Source organism: Ursus arctos, unplaced genomic scaffold, assembly GCF_023065955.2.
Source record: "Ursus arctos isolate Adak ecotype North America unplaced genomic scaffold, UrsArc2.0 scaffold_20, whole genome shotgun sequence".
NCBI classification, from domain to species: Eukaryota; Metazoa; Chordata; class Mammalia; order Carnivora; family Ursidae; genus Ursus; species Ursus arctos.
In genome coordinates, this window is record NW_026622875.1 from 27,577,708 (window position 1) to 27,603,440 (window position 25,733).

The following is a 25,733-nucleotide window of genomic DNA, read 5'->3' on the forward strand; positions in this document are numbered from 1 at the left end:
CGAGCCTTCCCGCCGTTACCTCCGGCCGGGGGCGCGCACGCGCGTCACCGCCGACCCGACGTCCAGCCTCCGTCGTAGCCACGTTCGCCCCGCCCCCTGCCCCCTCATTTTTAATTGAAGTAGCGTCCTCCCAGACCTCCCCTCCGCTCAAGACAATGGGCTCACCCACATCCGGGGACCGGTGAGAAAGGCGCGCGGGTCACGTGACGCCGACAGGGGGCCCTGTGGCAGCGGGTGCGGCGCTGGGTCCGGCGCGGGTAAGGCTTTCCTGCGCCTTTTAGTCTCGCTTTTGGAGGGACGCGGACGTGTTGGTTCCTCAGCGTCGCCCTGTCCCAGCTCCCGTCAGTGGAGGCCGATGTCTTCCTTCATCTTCACAACCCGTTTCTTTTCCAAAGCACGCCGTGGAGGGTGGAAAGGCACTTGCGTGGCGTTTCTGGCCCTCCCCCGCTTCCACATTTGGTATATCCAGCCGGAAACCGGGCTTGGGACGGCCCCACGCCTGTGTACGGATGGTGGTGGCCTGCGAGGGTCATTTCTAGCGAGGGAGAAGGCCGTCAGGTTTAGTGCACGTAACTGCGTGCTTGCAGAACTGGAAAGCACGGGAATAGGATGACAGGTGCCGCTGCTCCGGGGAACACACGCACCGCGGGTCTGGAAAAACCATGTAATGGGCAGTGTGACAAGCTTCCAGTTGGGAGCATTCGCTGTGCCCAGGGAACTAAGGGACCCCAGGAAGGACGGGTACCGTGCTCCCCCTGGGTCTAGGAGCAGACCGCCTGCGGGAGATGACCTGGGAGCCAAGTTTTTTAACTTAACATCGGAACTGTTACATGTGTAAGAAAAATTTACTCAGGAAGGTAGTAGTGTTTCATTCTGTGGAGCCTGGCAAGTCCTTGGGACAGTGGCCGTGTCCTGGACGTTGCTTGTCTTGATGCTTTCCACACTTCCAGCCCCTGAAGAGTGAAGGCACCTTAGTGCCTGACTCTGGAAATGAGATGTTGACCAAATGAGCTGACACCAGTGTTGAGTTTGGAAGGAAAATAGGCGTTAGTGAGGGGGAAAGAAAGGCTTTTAGGTGCAAAGGCTGGAAAGTATGGCAGGGTTAGTGGTGTTTGGAAGAGAGTGAAAAAAGATTGAGGTCAAATTTGGGAAGATGTGCTACAAAAGCACATCTTTGGGAAAAAGTCTGCAAAATTTACACATAATAATTGTAGACACTGATACCTGAGTAATGTTACAAAGACTACCTGACTTGTTAGGTGGATCATAAAGACAAGAAGGAAACGTTCAAGGGCAGAATGCTTAGCGAAGCTGGAGTGATTTGAAAAAACTTTACAGAAAGGTGAAATCTGTGCGTGACTGGGAAAATTAGCCAGTTCTGATAACTGGGAAAATGAGGGTATCCCAGGGGACAGAGCGTCAGGGACAAAGGAGAGGCAGCAGGAAAAAGGGCTCTTGTGGGAGAGGGATTCCAAAAATATAACTGGAACTGTGTGTGCATTTCCTAAAGACAATATCCTTATACTTGTTTTGAGTTATCCACTGGGTAGTAGTGAATTCTTGAGTGAAACATCAAGGCTTCAGCGGTTTCACTGGTGACCGAAATAGCTGGGCACCTTCTGCTTCAGTTTTTCCTAGCTCTTTACCAAGGGGGAAAAAATCCTTCTCCCACCCCAACCTGTATAGTTATTACCCAGGCATTAGGGCTATCATGCAGTCATACTACTGGAGCCAAACATAGGTCTGTATGAAGAGGTGGAGCCCACCCCTAAAAATTATTCCTTTTATGAATGTTCATAGACTTAGAAACTAGGAGTTACTGGGAGTACCTTTGGTGCCATTGGCTTCCAGGCCATCAGGATGGCTGCTTTGTGGCAGGGAACACAGTATAGTGATAACCCATGATGAAGCAGCAGAGCCCAGACTAGGAAACAGGGAATCCAGAGATACCCTCCATGCTGGCTGCGGCTGTTTAGGAGAAAAAATGGAGAGTCATTCGTGGCAAGGAGCTGAGTAACATCTTGACCACTCGGTCCAGGCATTGAAGGGAGTACAGCATTAAAAATCAGAGGAAGGAACCCCAAAGGGAAGCAGAAATGAGCAGCAAGGGGTCCTGCTACTGTTGTTCACCTGGAGGTGCTCCTTTCAGAACTCGGATTGGGCACTATTTTAAGAAAGCAGGCAGTTTCCTTTACAAATTCAGCTAAGGATTTCTTTCAGCTCTGTAGCTGATCACTTTGCGTAGCCCAGTTCAGTATCTCTGTACGTTCATTTAGCTCCTATGCTTAGGTGCTAATATTAAAGCTGAGGCAGGTAGAGACTTTTGTAAAAAATAGTGCAGGAGAAGGCTAAAGGGGGCAGAGAGGAAACTTGCTTATTAAATAGGGATTCATCAAAGGCATCCTGAACAGGGAAAGGTGGATATGCAAATTAGAAGAGAAAAGCAACATTCTAGGTACACTGTGGCCTTGTACACAAGGCCTCTGTCACACTGTGACACTGGTCTGTCAACTAGGCTGTGTCTGCTGTCCTGTATGTGTTGTAAAGCATCATGGTGGGAAAAGGGATGGGCAGTAGGGAGAGACTGTGGTCTTAGAAGTAGGTTGTCACCTGACCCAGATGAGAAGATGAGTCTTTCCCATTTCCCAGCGTGATGTTATACCAAAAGTTACAGGCTAAAAAGCCTGGGGAATCCTAATGCTAGATTACATCACCTCCTCAGTCTTCATGCTTAAGAAATAACCTCTTTGGCTTACAGATCTGACAAGATCAAAGCTGCAGGAGAATGGACAGTGAGGTACAGAGAGATGGAAGGATCTTGGATTTGATTGACGATGCTTGGCGAGAAGACAAGCTGCCCTATGAGGATGTTGCAATACCACTGGTAGGCTCTAATTTGTGCCAAGGATGGTGGGGTAAAGGTATGATCTGGTGAGCCCTAGTAGAAATAGGATGTCAATGGACAAATAAACCAGTAGGGCAAAGAAATCAAAGCTGTGGAGTCCTCTAACTCTAGAAGACACTGGATAGTATGACTTTTTATTTGAAGATAACTGTGGTTCAGAGAGCTGATAAGATGAGCTCAGTTAGGGGTCATGCCAGGAGTGGACTCACAACTTCTGAGCCATGTTCTGTCTGCTACACCAAAGCTAGTAAACCGGATGATGAGAGTTCAGTGTACAAAAGATGGAGAGGAGCAAGAAGCAATGGCATTTACACTAGATTTCTTACTTGTCTACCTGTCGTTGATCATTTGCTATTTTTAGAGACATATTCTTGAAACACACACCTATCCTAGTTTCCCTGGAAAATGTTTGGAAGACATTTGGCTTTTCTTTTGCATTTAGACCAAAAGGGTCCTGGGACACTCTTTTCTTTCCCGATCTCTAGAGAACTTTCCTGCAGGGAGTTTGTTGAACCTCCTGTAATAAATGATCTAGAAGTTTTGCATTAATAAATGTTTATTTTAAATCCTATATGTCATAGAGGCCTAACAAAAAACAAGGAGAACAGACTCGGGACTGTTTTTCTTCAGAGCATGCCAAGTGCCCTGAGGAGAGTTGTTAATAAAATGCAGCTTCCAAGTAGACTGCTGCTGCTGCTGCTGCTGCTGCTTACTGAGAAATGAAAATTCCACTCACCCACGTTTTCACTTATGACTAAGATATGATATTATGCTCAGTGAATAATACTTTTATCAGATAATAAGTCACAGCTTAGTTCAAGTTTACAAAAATAGTCAAAAGGGAGCGCACAATGAGAATTCTAGCTACCACTTACTCAATACCGGTTTTATGCCATGGACTGAGGTTGAAATTTGACATATGTTATCTCTAACCCTTGAAACACCCTTGCAAAGGTAGTGGTGCTATCTCCATTTTACAGCAAGGGAATAGGATCAGAGAGGGGAGCTTGTGCAAAGCCGGGTAGCTGGTAAGTTGGACTTCACACTTAGGTCTGTGTGAAGGCTCCAGATCCGGTCTCGTAAACTTTTGTTTTCTCACTTGACAGGCATTTCTTTGAAGCCTACATGTGCCATAAGACTATGTGAGCATAAGCTACAGTTCCTGCCCCTGGAGGTCTAGAGAGGCAACACATAGAAATAAGTATTATAATAATAAATGTTATAAGCCAGGTGGTGAATAGCTACCTAAGATAGGAGGTGGCTGATACCTGTTGAGCATCAGGAAAGGCTTAGAGAGAATGTAATATTTAAGCTGGTCATAGGGGAGGGGCCAGAAATTTAGTTGGGGTAGACAAGGGCACTCCAACAGATGGGACAGATGTGCAAAGGCTCAGAGTTTTGAAAGGCTTTGGGAGATGGTGAGACATTCACTGTGGATGGAGATTATATTTGTCATCTAAGGTAGGCAGAAAAGATGGGCTTGGACCAGATTTTGAGAGGAGTATATGATGCCATGCTTAGACTTCATTCTGAGGAATGCATGGTCTTCAGACTAGGAATCTGCCATTCTCAAATTTGTTTCAGAATGTGAATTCAGAAGCATGGTTAGGGAACGTGTGCCATGGAGAAAGGGGCGAGTGACAGGGCGGAGGGACCAGTGTGGAAGCGATCACAGTAGTATAGGCAGGGGGGAGGGTCTGAACAAAGGCACGCTAATGGAGGGGAACTGCTGAATTCTGGACAGGCTAATGGCAGGATTTGGGGACCACTGCTCTGGAAGAGTTGAGGGAGAAGGAAGTTTCCATGCTAACATCCAGGCTGTAGCCTGGCCTTCTTGTAATTCTGTGTCTTTTCCTGTGTCTCGTGACTCTCAGGGAATGTGTACTGGTTAGCTTTTGTTGCTGCCTAACAAATCACCCCCAAACAGAGTGACTTAAAACAACAGCTGTTTATCTCATGATTTTGTATCTCAGCTGAGAGGGTCTTCCAGTCTTTGCCAGCTCTGCTGACCCCTGCTGGACTTGCTGGTGTTCTGCAGTCAGTCGGCTGGCTAGCTGGAGGCTGGGGGATGAGCAGACTTGTCACATGTCTGGTAGGTGCCAGGTCAGCTGGGATGATGAGGTGATGAGGTCAAAGCCTCATTACCCAGCAGACTAGCCTAGACTGCACCTGGCTGTCTCAGGGTTCCAAGAGCAGCAGCAGAAGGGACTGTGAGGCTTCGTGGAGCTTAGCCAAGAACGGGCCCGCGGACACTGTGGCTGCTCTCTGCTAGCCAAAGCAAGTCACTTGGGCCAGTCCCAATCTGAAATTGGGGAAATGGGACCCTGCCTTTTTATGGGAGTAGCTGCCAAGAATTGAGGCCAATTTGCAGTAAACCATAATTGATCGTTGTGTTTATCATACCTTATGATACTTTGTGTTGGTTTCCAAGCACGTACACAATTTTTCATCTTGGCATTCAGTGTAAGAGACAGTAGTGACCAAATGAAAGATACTGTTTTAGAATATACACCACAGAGAGGCACCTGGGTGGCTCAGTTGGTTGAGTGTCCAACTCTTGGTTTTAGCTCAGGTCACAATCTTGGGGTCCTGGGATCGAGTCCGGCATTGGGCTCCGGGCTCAGTGCACTCAGAGTCTGCTTGGGTGCACGCACACACACAAAGTCTCTCTCTCTCTCAAAATAAATAAATAAAATTTTTAAAAAATGAGTATATACCACAAATAAGATGAAATTAAGTTTGTCTGTCAATCAGATAATTCACTGACCAAGGACTTATTTGTGCTTTGTGAGCTATAAATAATTATTGGAACCAAACTTTCTCTTTAAGTTTGAATGTATGATTGCTTTACAGTAAATGATAGTTCTTTGCAATTTGTACAAATACGTTATAAAACGTGTGTGGTTCAGATATATTTGTACATATTGTAAATCATTTTATATATATTGAACATGATTTTGAAGGAGAAAAACATTCATATACTGCAAATTGGAATCAGTGGGACATCGAAAGTCTCAATATTGAGTAACAGTTTGTGGCCCCCCAAAAAAGTATAAATTCAAATAATTGAAAAGAAATATATTGATATCCATAAATTCTGGTAGAAAGCAGAATCTTGGTAGTAATAAATTTGGATTTAAAATATAAGGAAACTACCGCAAGTTCTCACCACACACTTAAACACAGAACTGTATGAGGTGATGGCTGTGTTAACTAGCCTTATTGTGATGATCATTTCATAGTCTGTATACGTCAGATCATCGTGTGTACACCTTAAACTCACTCAGTGTTATATGTAAATTAAATCTCAAGCTGAGAAAAAAACTATTCCATACTAAGTGTGGCCCGTGGCTTACCATTCTAAGACAGTTGCTGGCAGGGGAGGAACCGGTCATTTGCTGGGATTTATGTTGCTGTGCTCTGTCACTAGGGGGACGTCTCACCTATTAGGTTACATTTTCAGTGCTCTCCACTCACCTCTGTAAGAATATAGGCATGCTAGGTAGAGGGTAGTTTTTTAAAAATACATTTCTTGTGCTTAAGGAATATTCCAGCAAATGTGGTATTCAATTGAAGCAGCTTCCCAAAAAAGGACTCCGTGTTGGGTCTTTTTAGTGATCCTAGCCTCTAGTAACAATAGCTATTCCTTGAGCATAAGCTGGCCGCCCACAGTGGTGAGCACTTGATCTGAGTTACCTCATTTAGTTTCATAGTTGTCCTCTGAGGTGATGGCTACTTTTTCCTCTCCTTGCCAAAGAGGAGACAAAAGGTCCAACTTTTTATCCTAGGTCTTTCTGTAAGATACATTTCTGTCAGTTATGCTGCCTATTTCTAAGAACGCACAGGCTTGAATCCTAAGTGCTCTTGAGTTGTAAGGGGTTTGTTAATGCGGAGCGTACCAGTGTTCTGAATGTCCATCGTACCTTTGCAGAATGAGCTTCCTGAACCGGAACAGGACAATGGTGGCACCACAGAATCGGTTAAAGAACAAGAAATGAAGTGGACCGACTTGGCCTTACAGTATCTCCATGAGAATGTTCCCCCTATAGGAAACTAACACCTGGTTCCTTTTTCATGGACAGATTTTTGAAAAATACATAGATACAAAAAGTACTCTTTCGGTCTCCTCATTCAGATCTTGAAGTGATAAATCTACACTCAAAAATGTACACCCACCTAGTTTTTGTGACAGCGAAGTGCAATGTGAAAATACTCACCAGAATGAGAAACCGATTGAGACTTCTCAGGAATGCAGAGTATTTGGCCCTTTGAATCAAAAGTTCTTCATTCACTAGCTTGTGTTTAAATGTGACTGGTTCATTTGCCTTTCATTCTGGTTTTGCTTTATTGTCAGAGTTTAACACGTCCCAGCTACTTACCTGTGCCCTGTGACATAGGTGACTGAAGACATGCAAGGGACAGGCAAGGACAGAGAAGCCGGGTGTAAGGAGAGTGTTAACTTCTCACTTGCCTCCCTCTGAGCAGCACTCTGAGCTGCGGAGTAGAGCACCTGCAGGTGGGATGGATCTCTGGATAGCCCACTCACTGATTGCTGGGATTCCAGAATCCCCTGTGGCATTTTCAAGCTTTGGATAAATGCACAGATTAAAGATTATCTGGCAGGTACCTCTGCTTTCCTCAAGTTAATTAGGTGCCACTGGAAAGGACCTTTGGCTAGCTGGACTAGTTTTATCCAGTAACAAGATTTCATATTTTCACAGTCCTTTCAGATACGACGGAAACACCATGAAGCCTGTGTTCAGTTATACATATGTATAAGAACGCATATTTTGAGGGGCGCCTGGTTGACTCAGTTGTTTCAGGTCCGACTCTTGATTTCAGCTTAGGTTATGATTTCGGGGTCTTGGGATCGAGCCCCAGTTCGGGCTCCATGCTCAGCAGTCTGCTTAAGACTCTCTCTGCCCCTCCCCCCACTCACTCACTCTCCCTCCCTCTCTCAAAAAAAAAAAAAAAAAAACTACTTGTATTTTGAAAAACACATCCATGGACATTTGTCTTCTGGAATTATTTGCCCCTGTTAAGTGGTGTCTCTTGTTTTCTTACCTAGGCTGTGAACTGTGGGAAGAGGCCCTGACTTATATTTCTGTATCCCTCATTCAAAAACTAGAAACACTGAATAACTGAAGTGTCTGTTCTGCTTTTTTTTTTTTTTTTTTTTTATGATTTTATTTGAGAGAGTGCATGCATGTGAACGGGGACGTGGGGACAGAGGGAGAAGGAGAAGTGGGCTCACCGCTGAGCAGGAAGCCCAACCCAGGGCTCCAACCCAGGACCCTGGGATCACGACCTGAGCCAAAGGCAGATGCCCAATGAACTGAACCCAAGCACCCCTCTTCCCCTTTTTTATGGGGTCTTTTTGTTTACGTAGCTTTTAGGAAGAAGTATATCACAAATGAGCTGATTTTAGGGTTTCAGTCAGAAACAGGGTCGTAGCAACTCTCCTGTAATCCAGACACATCCAGGCTAATCTGTCTGTGCATATGTCTTACCTAGAAGTCATTCATCTCAGAATAAAGACCCCAAGTCACCAGTCACTCAATAACAAGAGAGACAACCCAGTAGAAAAGAGAATGATACTGTTCAGAAAAAATGTATGCTAAGAAAAAAAGTTTTTCAAAAAATGAAAGTACCTAGAATGCCATGGTTCCTAAACATTCTAATTAAATGAGGGTTTTACTACGACTCTCCTTGAGGTACGGAATAGCTAAGACGCTGACTTCTAGGAGTCTAGGGGATGTTCATATGAATCCAGCCTTTCCCAGGGATACAGGTAGACCAGTAAAATGTGAAAGCTTTATCTTGATTTCCACTGAAGCGGAGTATGATACCTGTAAAATAGCAGTTGATGTATCTGCTTAGCTTCTACCCTCATTTGAGAACTGTCCCCCCATACCAAGTTTGACCTGTGATACAGTGCCAAAACCACAGCTCACTGTGTGGGAAAGTAGGTGATCAAACCTGGGCCACACCGTCCACTGCGGCTTTGGAACCGATCCAGGACTGGCTTGAGGGTGATGGCCGCAAGAGATGCTAGGCAGCCGTTGGATGGCTCTTCAAGCAAATGCAGCACAGCACCCCAAGAGGGAAGTCTGCAGAGCGAGGTCTGAGCGGCTGTGCGCGTTCAGTGTCCCGTTCAAGCGCGTCGCTCTCCTCTGTAAAAGGCACCTCACTTGGTGTTGGGAATATAGCAGTGAACAGAAGTATGGCTTCTGCCTTTGTTTAGTGGGGGAAACAAGCATCAAGCCAATAGTTCTGCAAATCTATGATTTTAAATTGCAACATGTGCTAGGAAGGGAAAAAATCGGATGTTGCTTAGGTACCTAGAAGCAAAGCCTGAGGCAGAGTCTCTTGTGTAAGGGATTTATTGAGGTGGTGCTGCATGAGGAGCCTGTGAGAGAAACAGGACAGAGCAGAGGAGAAAGCTGAGCAAAGAGTGTCAGGCTGAAGTCTAGCCTCAGCCAGGTTCCACAAGTGCTACAGAACGTGATGTCACCAAGTTTTCCCACCTTGAGGCAAGTGGCTAGGCCTTCGTGTTCAGTGTGCAATGCACAGTCATTGGTTCTGCCCCTCCCTCCGTCCCCCTGGGAAGACATAACGCAAGCATTGCCGGGGACGAGGCTATCCAGAGGACAGTGTGGCCCTGAGCTCTTGGCAGCCAACACAGGGCCAGTAGTCAGAGGATGAGTGTACGGGCAGACCAGACTGGGCTCCCACAGTGCGGCCCTGCGCCACAGGGTCTAGAGAGTGGAACTGGGACAGCTGACTGAGATTGGAGCATCACCGTGAGACCTTGTCACAAGTAGCTTTGATAGCATATAACTTCAAATATTAATTTTGTTTATGGATTTCTCCTACTCCGAGTAAGTGGTTGGGTCTTTTGAACTTCTTGTGCCCAACAGGTAACAGATGAGTTCAAAAACAACCCTACTCCTTGTTTGGGAAGCAGGGGAGGGAGGGAGAGGAGGAGCCTCGAGAGTAGTGGGAAGCTCTGCCCCAGTTGCTGGTGGTACCCAGGGGGATGAGCTTCAGAGGCTTGTGGTTTGGGGGTGTTTTCCAGCCTAGGCAAGGACCCCCAGGCATTGGGGCCACCTCCTTCTGGAACCCCTCAGAACTGGCCATGTGGATAGCAGCAGTGACCCAGATGAGCTGAAGAATAGAGGTCCTTGCCCACTCCTGAGGTCACTCATGAACATCCCAAATGCTTGTGAGACCCTAAAAGGAGGAAACACCCTAGTGACCACAGATTTCATTTCCCTGTAGCACAGCACAGTGAAGCCAAAAAAAAAATTAATTTGCTTTGAAGAAAATAAGAAAATATGCTATTTCTCGTCCCCACCTTGAGTGTACCAGTCAACACCGGAAGGACAGGAAGAAGTAGCCAGGGGAGGAATTTGGGGGATGAGGATGGGTGACAGGGAGAGCAAATTGCATAAAGGCCAGAAGTGAGAGTGGCCTTACAAGCAAGGCAGGCAGGTAAGCTGGGGTTGCCGGAGGAGCGGGCCCAATCAGATCTTATTTTATCAAATAGAAGTTACTCTGGGTTTGAGCAGCTAAGAACAGAGGTGGAACGACAGAAGAACTTTTGCACTGGCTCAAGAGAGAGATGAAGGTGCCTTGAACTAGCAAGACAGAGGTGGAATTGGAGAGACAAGGGGTATCTCTTAGAGGGAGAATTGTTCAGATGGGCCCAGGGAATGGTGTATTTCATGAAGCCTGCACCCTGATCGTGTTTGTGGGGTTCAAAAGAAACCGGAGTGCCCAGTGTAAGCACCGCCCTTGTGATCCAGGGGCCAATTCTCTGAGCCAGATGCAGCCCCAGCCCCCTGGGAAGGTAGGATCTGTGTCCAGGAGCTGCCCATCCTTTGAAGCCCAATTAGACCCACTTCTTAATAATAGAGTAACAGTAACAATGATACCCACAGTTAACTGAGCGCTTCTGAGCGCTTCAGGCACGGGATCTCTAGCCCTCACATCCTTGTTGAAGGTGGATATTATTGTCCTCATGATCACGAGATGCTAACTCAAAATCGAACAACTTGTTCCAAGTTGAAACCACTCCAGTAGTAAATGGATTGCAGCCTAGACTGGCTGATCTCCAAACCCATGTCCTGTCCCTGGACCATGCAGCCTCCCCTGTGAGATCTTCTGCGACCACTCCTCTCTGAAATGGGTAGGAAATCCTACTGGAACACTTGGTACTTCAAAATGTTTACCTTGTTTCCATAAGTGAGATAAAGATTCTTAAAAAAAAAAAATGTTAGGGACTCAGGAGTCATGAAACATTTAAAAATTCAATTATTACAAAACCCATATATAATTCCTATAACTCACAACTCTATCATTATGAGTCATACAGTTGTTTCTGGGTTTTATACGAGGTTAATTGGCTGAAAGTGTATTTTCAGATTTTCGTGCGTTAGTAGTGGACAGCTAACGGGTGATGCTACTTACCCAGTAGGGGGCGCTCAATTCCTTTGAGAAAGTCTGACTTGCAGGCAGCCCTTGGGGTAAACTGAACTGAGGATGCTGAAACAATGTGGTGTTTTGCTTGGAAGTGATTCTGCAGATCTTGGTTGCCCAAAGTGTTGGATGGGGGTTTGTGTGAATCCCTGGGATTCTGGATGGCCCCCCCTTAGTGGGCTCACTTTGTGGGCTCCTCCCTTGTGCTTTGTTGGGGGGCCAAGTGAGGGCACGTGGAAGGTGAGGGCAGTTGAGAACTTTGATTACAGAGAAAGGTAGCCAGAATCAGGAATTGTGCCAGAATGTGACCCCAGCCCATATTCATAGTCAGGCCTGGGGACACTCTCATGAAGCTATTTCCCAGCTCTCTGTGTTAAATTATAGAGAATTTAGGCATCATCCAGCAACCATCCATTTAGGCTCTAGAAAGACCGTTCTTCCTGTCCTGATCTGGCCCGTTTTACCCAGTTATATTTGTTCCCTACTTTCTTGCCAGGCTGCGCCCTGTCAGTGAGCTCCTATAGAAAGTAGTGGATGAGGGGAAGAGGCTGGCCTGGAAAGGCATCTGGATGGTCTCTTGAGTAGACTTCATGTCTTGTGGCCTTCCTGGCCCTGATGGTGGCTTTGGCCTCTGCCCTTGGGTCAACGGGGACCCACTTCATGGACATGGCAACCTGTGCGGCCACACAGGGCTCCCACTCAGAAGAGCCTGCTGAGGCTGTCTTGAAATTCTTAACAATCATTGAACAAGGGGCCCCATAAATTACATAGCTGGGCCTTAAAACTATGGCAGCCATGTGTAGAAGTTCCATGTTGGACAGTGACCACATGGATCCAGCAAATGCCCTCAACTGGGAATGAGAATTCAAGCCACCAAGTGTCTGCCTTTGGGGTATCAGAAAAGCAGGCACATTCAGGAGAAGGGACAGGAAAAAAGCCGGGGCAGACCCGCGGGCGTCCTGAAAGCTATTCCTGTTCCTCATGAAATCCTACAGACCCACTGGTGAAATTGTTTCCTGAGCTTGACTGAGCCCTCTGTCATTGTCACCACCTGAAAGCTAGCCTATCCTACCTGTGGGGTGAGAGGGCAGGTAGAGAAACACTGGAAGTGCAACAAGACGGTGTTGTGGACAGTAGAGAGAACTTGAAGCGAGGTTATCACCCAATCCCAGGGCACGTCTGTGCCTAAATTTCATCCGTCTTTTAGCCGACTGCTATATGAACTTACACTCTCTTGTGCTAGCTACGGCAACGCGGTTGTCTCGGAATAGAGTCTCTGATTGAAATAAGACATGAGCGCTAAGAACCATGGGCAACACATGAGCTCATGAAGGGTTTCTACCTGGGTTTTTATTTCCATTTACCCCATGTGTTAAGCCATATGAGAAAGCTGTTTTTATAGGTCAAAAACAGGCACAATTTCCTGTTTTTAGCTAATTTTCTTCTTACCTAGAGCGAGCTGCACATGTACACGTATTTACACACACAACACGCACTGGATGTAGTGAGGGGAGGCGGGAGCCGGCCAAGGGTGGAGAATTTGAAAACAACCAAGTGACTCCAAAGGAAGTGAGGGAGGTTGATGTATAAACCCATCCCAGTTACTCCATGCCTTCCCTGGTGACTCAGATCCCGTTTATCGTGGGGCCACCACCCAAGGGCAGGGGGGGGTTTCCCCCGCCCACACCATGATCTTGCCTCCACTCTCCTGGCATCTCTGCCCGTGCTTCCGCCCCACGTGTCTCTGCGTCTCAAGCAGTGCCCCTGCGCCCACCGCCATGAGCACAGACCCGTGGACACTCTGGCACATGGTCTAATTGCGGGACTTCTCGAGGAAGAGAAAACACTTACACCAAGGGCAAGAATCTAAGAAGAAAGTGGTCAATGTGCCTGGTGCACCATAAGTGCTCACTAAATACTTACTGGATAGATGGACAAATGGATGGATGGACAGGTGGATGGAAGGATAAATAGACTGGTAGAGAAATAATGCCACGGAAGAAGGGACTCCAAAAAGGAATCATCTGGGTGCCTGGCTGGCTCAGTTGGTAGAGCATGTGACTCTTGATCTCAGGGTCATGAGTTTGAGCCCCACATTGGGAGTAGAGATTACATTGAAAAAAGTAAATAAAAAAGTAAAAGAAGAAGAGGAATAATCTATAGCTGAGGGGATTTAGGAAAGCTTTATGGAAAAGACAGCCTTTGAAAGGCTAGATTTATACATCTGGAGATGAGAAGCAGTGTTAGCAAGGGGGCTTTTCATGATGATATCCTGTCATTTCCCATTCAGTCCTAGTGTTTCCCTCCCTCTCTGCCTTCCTTCCAACTACGAGTAGAGCTGGTATGTCTGGAAACAGGTGGGAAGTTTTTTTGGTGGTCACAATAACTGGGATGATGGAGAAAGGGGTGTCAGAGAACACTGCTGCATTTGGTGGTATGTTGGCCAGGCTGTTAACTATATTGCAAAAAAGAATTGTTCTATCCAAACTACTGATGGTGACCATATTGAGAAATACCAGTAAGTGAGAGAAGTATCATGAAAAGATTATTACAATGTCACAAAGAAAGTGCTGACAAAGATATCTGCACATGTTTTCTGCTTTTGTCACCCAAATCAAATCATGTTATTTCCCGTCTAGGGAAGAAGCAGGGAAGTCATATTGGAAAGGCCCATGGGGGTTGCTGAACAGACAGAGAGCTCAACAGAGGTTAGACCTTGGTATCAAGGAAAAGGGGACACGATTAAGGTTTTTGAATAGAGGAATGATCTTGTCATATCTGTGCTTTAGGAAACGCCAAACCTCTATTTTAAAGACAATCAAAATGTGAAGTGATAACAAGTTAATTTTGTTTAAATCTTTACCCTGGTTCTGCAGCAGAGAAAGCTAAGAGGTCATTCTGTATTTTAAAAACTTCTCCAAATTTAAAGTATGATCAAAAAATAAATTCATTCAATAAACTATGCTGAGACAATTGGCTTTCTTTCTGGGTAAACAAACAAACAAAAGTTAGAGCCCTACCTCAAACCACATATTCAAGATGGTTTAAAAAATTAAAACCTAAGGGGCGCTTGGGTGTCGCAGTCGTTAAGCGTCTGCCTATGGCTCAGGGCGTGATCCCGGCATTCTGGGTTCAAGCCCCACATCAGGCTCCTCTGCTGGGAGCCTGCTTCTTCCTCTCCCACTCCCCCTGCTTGTGTTCCCTCTCTCGCTGGCTCTCTGTCAAATAAATAAATAAAATCTCTAAAAAAAAAAAAAACTAAAAAATTTTAAAAGATTTTAGGAGAAAAATGTAGTTGAATATTTTAGGAACCTTGAGATAGGGGAGGCCTTCCTAAGTAAGCTACAAAACCAAAGAACCATAAAGTACAAAAATAGATAAAATTTTTATAGAACAAAAAAAGTTAAAAGAATAGTAGCTGGGGGCTCTTGGGTGGCCCAGTTGGTAAGGTGGCTTCTTTCGGGGCTCAGGTCGTGATCTCAGGGTCCTGGGATGGAGCCCAGCATTGGGCTCCCTGAGCAGGGAGCCTGCTTCTCCCTCTCCCTTTCCCTGCTGCCCCCCCCCCACCCTGTCCTCTCTTGTGCACGCTCCCTCTCCCTCTCTCTGTCAAATAAGTAAATAAAATTAAAAAAAAAAAAAAAGAATAGAAGCTGGTTGTAACATACACAAAAGACAAAAGATTTTTTTCCAGATAACCTACAAAGCTTCTATAAATTAGTAAGAAAAAGAGCCCCCAATGAAAAACGGGCAATAGGTATAATCAGGCAATTAACAGAAAAAAAGGATATAAAACATGAAAATATGATTATGGCAGATATTTCAGATCGATCTACTCAACTCTATGCCTGCTACCTTGTAGCTTTGTCTTGTGGCATGCTGGAGCCTAAAAAGCTAATGCCTGACAATTCCCAGGCTTCCTTAGAGCTGGGTTTCTGCATGTGACCTGGCTTCCCCTGGAGAGATATACCCTCAAGAGGTCTACTGACTCTGGTAGCACACAGGGTTAAGTGGGGGGGGGGGGGGGTCCTTATTTTTTTGTTTGTATTTCTCCTGCATCAACATAGCAATCTCACCATCTAGACGCAGTCTCCTCCAGCTTCGCAGGTGCTGCGGACAAGGTGTAGGGTGTCTATAATGCAGCTGAGGCAGCGTGGTCCTGGAGGCCAGGTGTGTCTGAGGCTTCCTGGTTTCCTGATTCCCAAGTCAGCCGTTGGGGCACAGCCTCCCAAATCCCCAGTTTCCTGGTTATGGGGGAAGGAAAGTTTCCTTTGGCGAGTTGGCTCTGAGCTGGAGTTCTGGGAGTCGGTCCTGCTTTTTCACCTGACCTAACAAAATTTTAAGCACCCAATTCCCTATTTTAAACCAAGCGGCTCCCCTACTCACTTCCCACCTATCTTTCTACAGAAAGATAAGCAGAGTGGCTCCTGTCATCTGTAACTCTACTCTGACACAATGGTCAGCCTTATTAAAACTTAAAGAAATGCAAATTAAACCAACAAAGAAATGATTTCTTTCATCAGATTATGAACACGAAAAGATGGCTAAAATTCAGTGCTGCTGAAGGTAAGGGGAAATGGGCCCTCTTCCGGAGCTTGTGTATGTCGTCGCAACCACTCTGAAGAGCAGGTTGGCAGAATCTGCCGAATATAAAATGTGCATCGTATCAAACCCAGCATTCTGCCTCCAGGCATCGGTCAAAGAGAAATACTGCTCCATGTCCTCAAAAAAACATTTTCCACAGATATTAACTGTATCATTGTGAGTAATGGAAAAATAACAATACATAGCTGAATTGTCCATCTAGAGGGAATAGTTAAGAAAATTATGGTACAACCATTCTTTGGAATACTCTGCAGTCGTTAAAGAATGAGGCAGAGCTCCCAGCACTAATATGCAAAGATCTCAGACATATTTCCAAGTGAAAAATAAATGGCAAAACAGCATGTATAGGGTAATCTCATTTTTGTATAAAACCACACATAACAAAACATGTTTCTATTGACACATGCATGTCTGGGTAAATTCAGACAGAGGTCCGGAGGGACACAACCCAAGCTACCCTGTGGGGTGGGGGCGGCAGAGGAGGCCTTGGGCAGGGCTTTTGCTTCTACCCTCTCATCTGTACTATCTGAGTCTGAATATTCTTTTTAATTTTTTAATTTTTTTTAACTTTATTCATTTATTTGTCAGAGAGGGGGAGAGAGAAAGAGCACAAGCAGGGGAGGGGCAGAGGGAGAAAGCAGGCTCCCCACTGAGCAGGGAGCCTGATGCAGGGCTTGATCTCAGAACCCCAGAATCATGACCCGAGCCAAAGGCAGATGCCCAACCGACTGAGCCACCCAGGCGCCCCTGAACATTTTACAATAAGAATGTATTATATTAGAATGTGTATGATGTAACTGTATTAATACATAAATACATAAATTCAAAGCTTATAAAACACTGTAGGGTCAAGATTACAATTTTTAAATGCCTAAGCAAAAGATATATAGAGACTAATTGATCTGTCATCTATTTATCTAGAAAGGTAGAAATCAAATATGACAAAATTAACACACATTGAATCTAGTGGAGGGATATGGGTATTCATCGCACTGTGCTTTCAACTTTTCCATATTTTAAAAATTTTTTCATAATAATAAGTTGGAAATAAAAACACATCAAATACACATCCTTGGATACACACACACACTTTCCCTGTACAAGCAGATTGTTTTTAGAGGTGGGGGCAAATCCTGTGGCTTGCAAAGCTGCTAAAAAAGCAAAAAAGCATCGGCAGTCCTCCCCACTGACTTCTTAGAGCAAGAGCGCCTCACTCTGGAAGCCAGGGTTCCTAAGGAACGTTTGGACAGCAGGCCCCTGCCCCGTCCCTCTGCAGGCACAGTCAGGGCCAGGATCTACTGGGGAGCAGGGACCCAGCTGGCCCTCTGCCCCTCTTCCTACAGAGGCGGAGAGCTCATGGCCAAGGGCACCCTGAATATCAAATATGCCCCCCCACAAGTGCGTATCTCTGAAGCCCCATGAAAGGTGAGGTGGCCATGAGTGTGAAGGAGACCTGGGGGCTCCTTCACAGCCACGCCAGGGGCTCTGAAAAGATTCTATCCATTCGAGCTGCTATCCCCAAGGCCCCTCATTCAGTCCTCATCCTGGTGTTTATTTTTGACATAACAGTGTAAGGAGGATGGAGAAAAAAGGAATTGCAAAAAAAAAAAAAAAAAAAAGGAACTGGAATTTTAATGAGAACCATCTGGAGTGTTTGCCAAGGGTGCAATGTTTGGTACAAGAAAGTTATTCCTCAGCTTACATGAGGAAAAGAGAAATGGGGGAAATCGTTATGTAGTGCTTGCCCCTCAAACTGATGGTGAGCGGAACCACCTAGAACATGCACATCACACAGGAATGGGGCTGGGACGGGCCGTGGAGAGATGGAGTGCGCCTTTCTCAGCTCCGGCGCTCACAGTGCGGAGGAATGTTTCTCCTCTGCCAAGGAGACTTTGAGGGATGGGTTGTGGTGGGCCCTGGGCCAGCGCCTGGAATCCGGGTAACCATGGAAACAGGCCCCAGGGTGACAACAAACACGGGATGGAATTTCAGCATTCGCAGCCAGGCCACGGAGGAATGGGAAAGTTTGGGAAAGTTTTTTTGTTTTTAACCCAAGATGGGGAAGGCACAGGAGGGAGCCACAGTGTCCCGAATAAATCCTCCCTGTGCAGGACCCCACTGGAGTCACAAGCAGCCAGCATCTCTCAGAGGCTCTGTTACCACTTTTTTTCTTTTCATGTGTTTATAACCCACCTCCTCCCACCAAGGATTCCGTGGGGTACCAGCCGCTCCCAAGGGGTCTCAGTCCACAGCCAGATCCCTGTCCTCACGCCAGTATGATCACGTGTCTTGAGGACAGCCACCCTCTGCAGTCATTTCAGTGCATGCTCTCAGCACAGCCTCAGAACGGCCCTGCATCCAGGGTGGCCAGATCCCCACCTTCCAGATGGGAAAACGACATTCAGAGAGCCAAAATCACCCAGAAACAGAGGGGCTTTCTGCCCCTGCACAAGCCCATCTTCCTTGCACCATGCCATTGTACCTGTAATCTTTATTCTGGAAACAAATGAGTAATCGTGGTAGTTAGCATTTATGAAGAAGAGAAGGAACGCATCCTAGACCTGTCAGTGTGCAAATAAGGGCCACCCATCCATGTAGCTGCAGAAGCGGGCTTTGACTGAATGGGAAAAGATTTATATGATGGAAGGAAGAAATTTTTACAGAGTTGCTGGGCTGAAAAAGAACCACGGACTCTAGAATTTTCTTCTCTGAGGTCTTTAGAAATAGAGTGGCTGGCATCATGCCTGGACAGATCAGGGCCTGAGAGTAAGGGAATCATAAAAACACCCATTGCAGGCTCTTTGCTTTGCAGATGGGGAAACCAAGGCAGAATCGGGGACTGGGCCCCATGTCCAGTACAAAGTTCTCTTGACAGCACGTCCCGGGAGCCCCCAAACAAACCCATTGTAGACCCTCAGAGTCCACGGAGGGGAAGGGGTAGGTGATACAGTATCAATCCGCAGGATTAAAACAGGAGGTAATAACAATTGGTACGGACCAGAGGATTGTTAAGTCTGGGATGAGACTCGGGGGTGCGGGGCGGGTGGAGAGGAGAAATATGCATAATGGATCGGCATTCTGCAAAACTCAGATCCACACGGTGTAAAATCCATTTCAGTGTTGCTGTTAGGACCATCATTAGTGAAGAAGGAGCCTCTGCTCTGAAAGGAGAAAGAGACTCAACAGTTAAGAATTTAGAAAGAAGATAGTTTTAAATCAGCAAAGTTACATAACTTTATAACGGTTTCAAGAAATCATCTTGAAACTTCATGAGCAAAAAATGCCTCTGAATAAGCCAACAGGAAATAAGCAGTGCAAGGAATTTCTGGAAATAGGAGAGTGTTTTTTTGTTTGTTTGCTTTTAAAGTGAAAAAAAGAAGTTTTAAGGAAAAAGGAAGCCCTGACCCACATAAAGATAGGGTTTCAGTAAAAAGAGGTTGAGAGCAAGAGGGAAAGTGTAAGCCTCAGCAGTGGAGTGAGTGCCCAGGCCCTGGAGGGCTCTCTGTGGGCTGCTGAGAACAACGGCAGTCCCCCAAAAATGGGCTCAAGAAACAGAGCCAGTTTCACACTAAAAAAGAAGTGTCATTCACTGGAAAATAACGAATCGGCAGGAGGCTGGCCACAGCCCTGCTGAAATTTACAGAGTAATTTACAAATGGTTTTGGCACTTAATCCTGGAATATCTGCTGTGTATCCTGAAGTCACTGATTTCTCCCTAAAGCTCTGCTTTGTAGCTTTTTATCCTGAAAAACCTCTATTTCTCTTATTTGGTCATTAAAAATGGGGGCAAATGTCATTTTTTTTCTCAGCAAACGTTTTTGACAACTTGCTCTATGCCAGGTCCCGCACACAGCGCTGGTATTGCGTTTGATTCTTACTGCCTCTCGCTTGGACTTCGTGCCATTTCTGAGTTTTTAATATTCAAATGCAGGCTCTGCTGTGAATCTATGAGCCCCCTAAGGAATGTTGAGAGCTGTCCACCATCAAATACTATAAGCACTATGCAAGGCTTCCAGAGGCCACTGCTCATTCCTAATGAGAATCTTCTGTTTATGATTCATGGATTAAACTCTTATAAATGCCTTTATGTACATGCCCAAAATATGTGGATCCACAGGACGTCTGAGAGTATTCATGTTAAGTATGTATCCGCTCGTGAGAAAGTGTGTGTGGGAGGGAAGGAAGGAGCAGAAATTGTTTTCGTTTTAAAAATGCTAGAGGGACAAGCAACAACTATTCATATACATCATTAAAGAAATGAGTGTAGTTCTCTCCTCCAGCCATCTACCGTGCCGAAAGTGAAGAAGGCGAAGGGGAAGAAGGTGGCCCCAGGTCCTGCGGTCATAAAGAAGCAGGAAGCCAAGAAGGCGATCAATCCCTTGTTTGAGAAAAGGCCAAGAATTTTGGCATCGGACAGGACATCCAGTCCAAAAGGGACCTCATGTGCTTTGTCAAATGGCCCCGTTACATTGGCTGCTGTGGCAAAGGGCTGTACTCTGTAAACATTTACAAGTGCCTCCTGCGATGAACCAGTTCACCCAGGCCTTCGACCGCCGAACAGCTCCTCAGCTGCTCAAGCCGGCCCACAAACACAGACCAGAGACACAGCAAGAGAAGAAGCAGAGATTGTTGTTCCGGGCTGAGAAGGAAGCTGTCGGCAAAGGGGATGTGCACACTAAGAGGCCACCTGTCCTTCGCGCTGGGGTTAATACTGCCACCACCTTGGTGGGAAATAAGAAGCCTCCGCTGGTGGTGACTGCACACGACGTGGATCCCACTGAGCTGGTTGTCCTCCCGACTGCCCTGGGTCGTAAGATGGAGGGACCCTATCTCATTAGCAGGGGGAAGGCCAGGTTGGGGCATCTGTCCCCAGGAAGACCTGCACCACGGTCACCTTCACACAGGTTAACTTGGAAGACAGAGGAGCTCTGACTAAGCAGGTGGAAGCTAATCAGGACCATGACAATGACAGATATGATGAGATCTGTCAACGGGGAGGCGACAACTGGGTCCAAAGTCGGTGGCTCACATTGCTAAGTTGGAAAAGGCAAAGCCTAAAGAACTGGCCACCAAACTGGGCTAAGCGTACACTGTTGAGTTTTCTGTACATAAAGGTAATTAAAAGTTCTCTTTCAAAAAAAAAAAGTGAGTATGTATAGGGCATAATAATGGGAGACGCCAGTGCATTTCCAAATTGTCATTCCTTTAGCTCTTGAAAACATTACTCTTTAATGGGACACCATGGACTGGTGTTTGTTCTCTCGGTAATGACACTATTTTTTTTTGAATTTCAGTGATTTCTAAAAACCATTTTAAACCTTTTTAAAAATCACTTTTATCCTTTTATTTTAAAAAACCCTTTTATCCTTCTATAAAAATCTTTATTTAAAAACCATTAACATTCAGGTGCTCATTACTTCAGGGATTATTACACCGAGAGAAAGGAGCCCTTGCTGTTGGCATGGGGTCTCCACACTATTACATCGCGCAGTGCTAGCCTGAGCTGAAGAGGCCTTCGAGGAGATGACCTCAGCGCAGGTGCCCAGGTGTTTGTCATGAGAAAGTGCTCTCCAGGCAAGGCATCCCTTTCTGACCAACTGCAGACTGTGACCACTGGATGTGCTCTGAGCGAGGAGCACCCTGAGGACCCCTTCCTGCCCCCTCCCTGGCCTGTCCCCACGGCTTGTTTCGTGCCTCCATGGGAAGAAGAAACCAGAAACATTGGAGCTATTACTCGAATACTCTATATTGTGTGCAAATGATAAGGATCACTTCTGCTTTGGCCAAAATGCCTAGGTGAAGCTGGATTTTTCAACAGTAATTCTCATGAAAACTATGAGCCAGAAAATGTTGAAGTCCAGTTTGTATTGTGCTGTCAAATAGCGAAGCCCAACAAGCAAACCTGTATCCAGGTCATATCCTACAACCAACAAGGAAATCTGCCATTTCATCGTATCATTTAGGAAACTTTGGGCTGCAAGTAAAATGAAACTCAACTAGCAGAAGCTTAAGCAACAAGGGAATTGATTGTTTCATATAACCCAGATCCAGGGCTGATTAATTCCACAACTAAATGATATTACCCAGAACCCAGGTTCTTATCCATCTTTAAGGCTCTTGTGTCCTCCTCAGCTGTCAGCTTGTTCCCTTCATGGTCACAAGATGGTGGCCACAACTCTGGGCAACACATCCTCACATCGGAAGCAGAAAGTGATGATCTTTTCCCACTGGTTCCGGGATGGGCAGATGGTAAAATCAGAGCCTCTGAGAGCTTAGTTGTGAACGTGGAGCAGAGGTGAGTATCACAGACAGACAGACAGACAGACAGACACACACACACACACACACACACACGCTCTGGATGGATATAGCCGTGTGGGCTGCTGGAAGCCATCTTGTATCTAACTATGTGGTGAGTGCATATTTGAGAATGACCTGAATATTCAGAGAGAAGAACCAAGCCAAGAGACAGGTGGAACTGGATACAAATGTCATTCCGAAGCCACATATGCCCTTGGCCTTTTTAGTTACATGAACCAATAAATTCCCTGTGTGACAGGACAATTCAGGGTGAGTTTTCTGTCACTCATAATATATAGACCTCATCCATACACCTTACTTGTGTAATTTTTCTAATCCTAATCTTCCAATTTTGCTTTGCTTTTTAAAAATGTTACTACTTGAGACATTCTACAATATATGTGGCCAGTATTGTTTAAAACTGACAAGGTCGTTCATGATCAACACAAACTGAGAAATGGTCACAGATTGGAGGAGTCTAAGGAGACATGAAAACTAAATGCAATGTAGTATCCTGGATTGGATACCTGGAACAGAAAAAGGATATTAGTGGAAAAACTAGGGAAATCCAAAGAAAGCCTGTAGCTTTGTGCATAGTATTACGCCAATGTCCATTTCTTAGCTTGGACAAATGTGCTATGGTTATGTAAGGGGTTAACCTCAGAGCTGGGTAAAAGGTATATGGCAACACCTTATACTATCTTCACAACTTCTCAGTGGATCTAAAATTATTCCAAAATAAAAACTTTAAATAAATATATAAGTGGTTACTAATATTGCAAGGTCTAGTAAACACTGAACTAGTCTGACTTTTTCAAGTCCCAGATGAGAAGGTTAAGTAACAGAGATTGGGACTTGCCTGTGGCACCTGGAGATTAATGTCAGAGCTGAGCCTGGGACTCTGGTTGCATCATCCAGGCACACAACCACCCTGCAGCCTGGGGACCCGGGACTTCACGCAAAGGAATTAGTTTCCATGGAAACAGCTCTTCTGTAAGCACCCTAAATTCCCTTGCAGCTCTCCCTATTAGCTCTAGACTATTACATTTCAAAGTCCATTTTTCACATTAATAAATTACACAATTATAGCAGTCCAGGAATGAGCTCTAACACCATGCAAAAGGAATTTGTACCAGAAATTTAAACTACCATATGGTCAATGGATTAACATTAACCATAAATAGAAACCATCACATCCTGTGGTGCCTGCCAATCGCATTTGTATGAATCGAGTATTTTCTGAAAAGCAATACACGAAAAATGTTAACCCAAGCCACAACATTTCCAAAGACAGATGAAGGGGCTATATCTCAAATACCTTAGGTGAGAGTGAACATGGCATTCTGGAAAAATCCGTATTACATGACTCAAAAAGTGATTCTTGTGATGGCAGACACTGATGACCAAGACGCATATGTAAAGATTGGATAGGATGTGTCTCATAAAATGTAATGGAAAAAGCAGAATAAGCCCCAGCCCTCCAAGAATGATCTCCTCTACCATGGTGAATTCCTCCATGTAGAGTTTAATGACACAACCCCAAGATGAGACACTTTGAGTAAAAGGGAAATACCCCTAATCCACCTGCTTTCCTCCAAAACCATGGCAATCTCATCCTCCGCCCCCCCCCCCCATTAATGTTTCTGTCACCTACACCCCAGTACTCAGAGCTGGGTCCAGAGTTGGTCACTGATGTTAGTTCCCTTCTCTCCTTGTTTTCCCCACCCAATAATTATCCTTCTTCCATCCTGTGAGCACTGGTGCTTGGGCAGAGCCCAGGCATTCACTGGAATGCTGATCCCAGAATGTCAGAACCCAGGGGATCCCTGAGAAACATGGACCAAAGTATGCTAATTAACACCCTTCCCTATAATTGCTGGTGACTATTGGAATTATCTGATAAAAGTTATGACAGTATTTCCCCTTCATGGGCACAGAGATGACTTAGGAGGCACATCATGATAGAGGAAAGCCACAATTTCTGATGTTGGCTACAGTGTCCCCCATTAGCTAATGGTTATATGACAGAAGATAAAAAATGATCTCGACAGGCAGGAATAATGGGCCCCAAATTACAAAATGTAATTTAGAAAGAATGTAGGCAGTGCCCTACAGTTAGGTTCCAAAAAGTGTCTTGCAGAGGCCCAGGAGGCAGTGTGTGACGCCAGCAAGAGCGGAGGCCAGGGTCTGGGAGTGCCCGGTCCCAGCCGAGCCTCTGACCAGCTGGCCACGCTTAGACAAATTGCTAGCTTCAGGGAATGCAGCTTTCTCAGCTGGAAAATAAGAAACTCAAATGAAATGATCTTTCACGTACTTCCCAGATTTGAAACAATTCTTTGCCAACAGTAGGAAGATGACTCAGTGAATTGTGGTACGTCCCCATGATAGAGAATCATGCAGCTGTTACAGGCCCCATGTTTCCCGAGAATATTTAATAACATGAGAAAGTGCTTGTGACACCAGGAAAAAAAAAATAAATATGGGCTGTGGTTCTTATTTTGCAAAAAGAAATAGAGATGCCTCAGAGGGGGGACAAAAAAGCCTAAAAGAGAGTACAAAAAGTATTAAAAGTGTTTGCCACGGGTGGTTTAGTTTTTGTTATTCAGAGCTCTTAAAACTGTGTTTATCGTCACAAAGGTAGTAAATGCTTGATAAAAAAAAATACTCCAATGATAAACAAGTATAGACAGGAAAAATTAAAGTTTCTCCTCTTTTTTCCTCCCACTGCCACTCCCTAGGTGTAACCTATATTAACATTGTGGAATAAATCAGACTTCGCTGTGTTTATTTTTTTTTTTAAGATTTTATTTATTTATTTGACAGAGAGAGAGAAAAGCAGGCTCCCTGCTGACCGGGTAACCCAACACAGGGCTCCATCCCACAATTCTGGGACCATGACCCGAGCTGAAGGCAGATACTTAACTGACTGAGCCACTCAGGTGCCCCCAGACTTCACTGTGTTTAAAGCTAAATTTCTAGATGCATCCTTTGTTTCAAGCAGTCTACAAAGAGAAAGCTAGGAACATTGGTGGTTTTTATTTTCTTCACTGTAAACCTTAGGAAGAGAGCTTTCATGAAAAATTAGAATAAAAGTAGGAATGAGGATAAGAATAGAAATAAATAAATCCAGATACTAGCACTTTTATAAATGGTTTTAATAAAAGTTTAATAATCAGTTTTATAATGACTGCAATATTCAGAGTGCTTTTATTTCTTAAAGTATTTGAAGCATTTAAGAAAGTCTGATATAATGGATTTGTTTTAGAATATGATTTAGAATATGATAAATGTTTAGAAAATTAAGTCATCAATGGGATAATGACTGGGGAAATTTAATTTGTGAGTCAACGAGTTTTGATTTATAATTGTATAAGTGTTGTGTGGATATGTAGGGAAATACAGAACATTCAAAGCTGATGGAATGTTAGTCATCTGAGAAATTTGG

At 45.1% G+C, this 25,733-nt stretch overlaps 2 protein-coding genes and 1 pseudogene across 6 annotated transcripts in view; 2 read left to right on the forward strand and 1 right to left on the reverse strand.

Moving 5' to 3' along the window:
* Positions 1-360, reverse strand: part of CEP63 (centrosomal protein 63) — a 57,194-nt gene extending 56,834 nt beyond the window's left edge. For 2 of the 4 annotated variants that reach the window (XM_048216150.2, XM_048216149.2), the window contains exon 1: positions 20-226. In XM_048216150.2, coding sequence (XP_048072107.1) covers positions 20-108 — 89 coding nt within the window. In that variant the 5' untranslated portion in view covers positions 109-226. Of the gene's footprint in view, positions 1-19 lie in introns of all 4 variants that reach the window. The other 2 variants (XM_026497072.4, XM_026497066.4) reach the window with 2 other exon arrangements.
* Positions 149-7,018, forward strand: ANAPC13 (anaphase promoting complex subunit 13). 2 transcript variants are annotated; one of them, XM_026497075.3, is made up of 3 exons: positions 149-257; positions 2,759-2,884; positions 6,837-7,018. In XM_026497075.3, the coding sequence occupies exons 2-3, from the start codon at positions 2,786-2,788 to the stop codon at positions 6,960-6,962; spliced, it is 225 nt and encodes a 74-aa protein (XP_026352860.1). In that variant the 5' UTR covers positions 149-257; positions 2,759-2,785; the 3' UTR covers positions 6,963-7,018. The 2 variants fall into 2 exon arrangements, with proteins under 2 accessions (XP_026352860.1, XP_048072111.1); XM_048216154.1 differs by lacking the exon at positions 149-257 and adding an exon at positions 554-834.
* A 10,354-nt stretch (positions 7,019-17,372) lies between these two features.
* LOC113253735 (60S ribosomal protein L7a-like) lies at positions 17,373-25,075 on the forward strand (annotated as a pseudogene).
* Positions 25,076-25,733: the final 658 nt, after the last annotated feature.